General features: G+C 44.2%; 1 protein-coding gene across 1 annotated transcript; it reads left to right on the forward strand.

Moving 5' to 3' along the window:
- The first annotated feature begins 1363 nt into the window (after positions 1 to 1363).
- On the forward strand, positions 1364 to 3560 carry LOC147635478 (putative WRKY transcription factor 11). The gene is made up of 3 exons (XM_086802770.1): positions 1364 to 2570; positions 2722 to 2847; positions 2955 to 3560. The coding sequence occupies exons 1-3, from the start codon at positions 1546 to 1548 to the stop codon at positions 3109 to 3111; spliced, it is 1308 nt and encodes a 435-aa protein (XP_086658896.1). The 5' UTR covers positions 1364 to 1545; the 3' UTR covers positions 3112 to 3560.
- Positions 3561 to 4062: the final 502 nt, after the last annotated feature.

The following is a 4062-nucleotide window of genomic DNA, read 5'->3' on the forward strand; positions in this document are numbered from 1 at the left end:
ATTTTAAAGAAATATTAAATCTCATCTCACGTGATCTTAGTAAGTAAATTCCTAAGAATGCAAATGTGTCAAAAATAAGGATATATAGATATATTATCATCGGGCGGTAGCTCAGTCGTTAAGGCGTTTCGTTGTCAAAACCCAGGTTATGGGTTCGAACCCTGCTGGCTACCCCGATTGATGCCTTGTGTTCCGATTGAAGCCTTGCCCCTGCTTTGTGGGATAAGGGGGGTCCCATGGGTACTAAGCCCGCTTCTAACGCCAAACTTTTTTTAAAAAAAATAAGGATATATGACCTAGTTGCATTGATCCGCTTGTTTATATAGTAAGTTGCTTCTTAATTGTGGCAAATGCTCAGCAATTTGTGTCTAGTTACATCTAGCATGTGACTTGATTTAATGGAGCAACATACACTAGTATGTAAGAATTTTGATTCCAAATGGGTTAGGCATGTTGATCCATGGTCTTCTTCCTATGGATGTTGATGCAATCAAGACGCGTATGTGCATGTGTGTGTGAGAGAGAGAGAGAGAGAGAGAGAGAGAGAGAGAGAGAGAGAGAGAGAGAGAGAGAGAGAGAGAGATGAAGCAAGTGGGTAACCTTGTGTGAACTAGGGTGGATGGAGTCATGCTCTCATTTTGAGAGCAATGAGAGAGTTGACATGAGATAGCTACTTAGACATAGGACCCACAATGCCAAGAAGAATGTGGAGAACTTTGTCCAGTCCATGCTCTCATGCAAAAAATAGAAAAATATATGCCCACATGATCTCTATGATACGCTCCATCGCTTGTACAATTTGGATCAGCCATATGTGGAGCATTCAAGTGCTTAATAGGGTGCTAAAATTCAACCCAGAACAGGTCCAATTCAGCTCCCCACAGATCAGCCCATAAATGGAGCTGTTGTGGAGGATGCAGTGGTTGAAACTTGGTTTTTAAGGTAATTACTTATCTAAAAAAACAAAGAGGTAGAGTCCGATTGTGCTTGTTCTTTGCTTATTGAAGAGAACATGTCAAAATGAAGTGAAATTCTTGAACACTAAGTGACAACAAGTGAGACTCAAAATGTGTGAGAGGGGGGGAGAGATGCCAATTTGCCAAAAATTATACAAAATGATATGGTAATAGTCAACCATCGCCAATGGCAGCTAGTCCGTTGGATTCAATCACGAGATCGAACGGTGGACGGGGTCCTAGGCTCTAGTTCCTACCGCCTGTTTGACTAGGACGTTGATGGGAGTCCCTCTCTCTCTCTCCTCTCTCTTGTGCCGCTGACAAAATGAATGGGTTTCTCTCTCTAGCTTAACCTTCGGGTTTCTCTCTCTCTCTCTCTGCTTTAATAATCTGGGCCGCTTTCTTCTTCTTTACTTCTGCACCATCGTTTTTTCGTGGGTTTCTGAGTTCGGTTCTCTCCCTGTGGAGCTTTTCTGTGTTGGGTTCTCTCCTTTTTAGGGTTCCCTGTTTCCAAATTTTCAGGGTTTGCTCTGCTTTAAGGTTTCCCGTGCCCTTCCGAGCTCTGCAGAAGCTTGTTTTCTGCCCAGCTATGGCGGTAGAGATGCTGGATAACCACAGCTTTTCAAAGCTGCAGAGGGACCTGGAAGCGCACGAGGCTGTTTCTGCGGGTCTGGAGAGCATGCTGCGCCTCATAAAGCTTCTGTCGCAGCAGCAGGAGCAAAGCAGTCTGCAGCAGCAGAAGCAGAGAGAGGACTGCTCTCATATGACGGATGCCGCGATATCCGAGTTCAAGAAGGCCGTCTCTCTCCTCTGCAGGTCCGGCCATGCCCGCTTCCGCAGGCCCCCTGGTGGTTCCCCTCCTGCATCCCTCGCGGCTGATGCCCTCTTGAAAGCCTCAACAAACTGCTCTTCATCAAAAGGGGTTAATCTGTACGGACGTGGTGAGTTGTACGACAAGGGTATGTCTTCATCCTCTCCTGATAGCCAGTCTCCTGCTGCTTCCTCCCCTGCCCATGTTACAAACATCGCCATGGCTAAACCACATGTTTCCCACCTCGATTCAGCCTCTAACCCATGCAAGATCGAGCATGAATTGGCCCCCATCGACACAACTGTCTGCGGCAGCAGTGCAAATGCCCATGCCGTGCCGCAGTGCAACAACGTATATGGCCCTAATATCCCTCACGGTTATGGCCACGCCTACGCTCCTGATTCTACCATCTTGTTGTTTCCTACACAACAGCGCTTTTACGAAGCTCCTATCACTGTGGGCCCCCCTTCCCCTCAAGCCCAACAATGCATCTCACAACAACAGCTTCAGCCCCAGCCCCAGCCCCAGCCCCAGCCCCATTCATCAGAAGTCTTTGCAAGATCTTACTCTCAGCTCAACAACTCTATCAGCTTCACTCCTCCACCCTCCACAACCAACAGCTCCTTTGTTTCATCACTTAGTATGGATGCTGGCAATGTGACAAATGATAAGCAGTCAATTTTCCAGCGTGCCTTTGGTGGCCTGCCCCCATTGGGTGCTAAAAAGCGAAAGTGCTCAGGGAAGCCTGCAGAGCATGATGCAAAATGCAATAGTGCAGCGAGGTGTCATTGCGCAAAGCGCAGGTGTGTATCAAACCCAATTGTTTGTTTAATATTTTGTGGATGAAATATCTCAAGCTTTTTTTTGTCTAGTTTCTTTTGTGAGATTAATGATTGCACCTGATTTATTTTAGTTATGTTTGTAAAGTTTTGATTGACCAACCGTTGTGTTCAGGAAGTCGAAGGACAAGAGGACAGTAAGGGTGCCAGCCATCGGTACGAAGATGGCAGGCATTCCAGTTGATGAATTCTCATGGAGAAAGTATGGACAGAAACCAATAAAGGGCTCTCCTCATCGTAGGTGGGGCATCTGTAAGAAATGTATTTGACGTCCAATAGCATGCTAGCCTTGTGGAATGCTTTTTACTGAATGTGGGGCTGAAATTCGTGGCGTTTATGTGTTTACAGGGGTTATTACAAGTGTAGCAGTGTTAGAGGATGCCCTGCCAGAAAGTATGTGGAACAGGCTCTGGATGATCCAAACATACTGGTGGTGACATACAAAGGGGAACATAATCACTCTCAGATTCTTAGTGGGAACCCTAGCCCAATGGCTAGTGCTTGAGTAGCTTGCCTGCAATATAACCTGCTGGCATTCTCTAGGCTTTCCGCCTCGAGGCTTTCGTCAATGATTATTGGGGAGCTTCAATAAGCCATTGCCATGTCAAGGAAACTCAAGATAAAGACGTCTGAATGACCTGTGGGGCAGAGAAACGAGCTCCCGGTCCTTTCTGGTGAATCACTTTGTTACCGCATACACACAGTACACAAGCCTACTACTATAAATGCAACGCTCACGTTTATACTGTTAGAAATTTATATGACATGCACTTTTTTTTGGGAATTAGCTTTTCTCCTCCCAATATTTTCTATGGTTTTAGTTGTAAGTTTTTCCAAGTGAAGTGATTGGGAACGAACTCAAAACATTGAGGATGAACATTTTGTATGGGCAAAAGCCCAAAGAGATTGTATATAGTCGCATGATTTTTTGTAGTACAGACATTCGAGTCCCAATGTGTTGCTGATAATTGGTTGTTTTTAAAGGATAAACAATTGACCATGATTCTGACCTGGTTATCATAGATGCATTCAATAATAAACCTGAGATTTGTGTGTTATGATTACTGTAAAGATTCCATTGACTACCTTAAGTCATCAAAAAAAATAATATTTTTTTTTTGGGGACTACTAGAAGGGAGCAAAATACTCTGTGAGGACCCTTCATATCCTCTAGTGATGTCACCTGATCTTACGTATCAAAATTTTGATTATCCAAAATCTTCCTAGATTTAATGGACTACATCTTTTTTTAGTCCATCAAATTTTGAGGACGGTGATTGGATGGTTGCAATCCAAGAGGGGATTGTATAGATAGCAAGTTCCCTATGGTCCTATTGTCCACTAGATCTTGCCGATAACTTTCTCTCTTTTGTAGTTGTTGATGTGAAAGATCAACCAAGCAACTTAAGTAAGTGAAGGAAGACAAAATACCTAAGCTAAGGAGGATGAAATATAG

Source organism: Cibotium barometz, chromosome 9, assembly GCF_041138505.1.
Source record: "Cibotium barometz isolate CiBa-2024 chromosome 9, ASM4113850v1, whole genome shotgun sequence".
NCBI classification, from domain to species: domain Eukaryota; kingdom Viridiplantae; phylum Streptophyta; class Polypodiopsida; order Cyatheales; family Cibotiaceae; genus Cibotium; species Cibotium barometz.

What these genes read in the sequence shown, in the direction of transcription:
- LOC147635478 (XM_086802770.1), top strand. Translation starts at nt 1,546, where the DNA reads ATGGCGGTAGAGATGCTGGATAACCACAGCTTTTCAAAGCTGCAGAGG. An exon ending in TGTCATTGCGCAAAGCGCAG is followed by an intron (nt 2,571 to 2,721) that starts GTGTGTATCAAA and finishes CGTTGTGTTCAG; the next exon opens with GAAGTCGAAGGACAAGAGGA. An exon ending in AAGGGCTCTCCTCATCGTAG is followed by an intron (nt 2,848 to 2,954) that starts GTGGGGCATCTG and finishes ATGTGTTTACAG; the next exon opens with GGGTTATTACAAGTGTAGCA.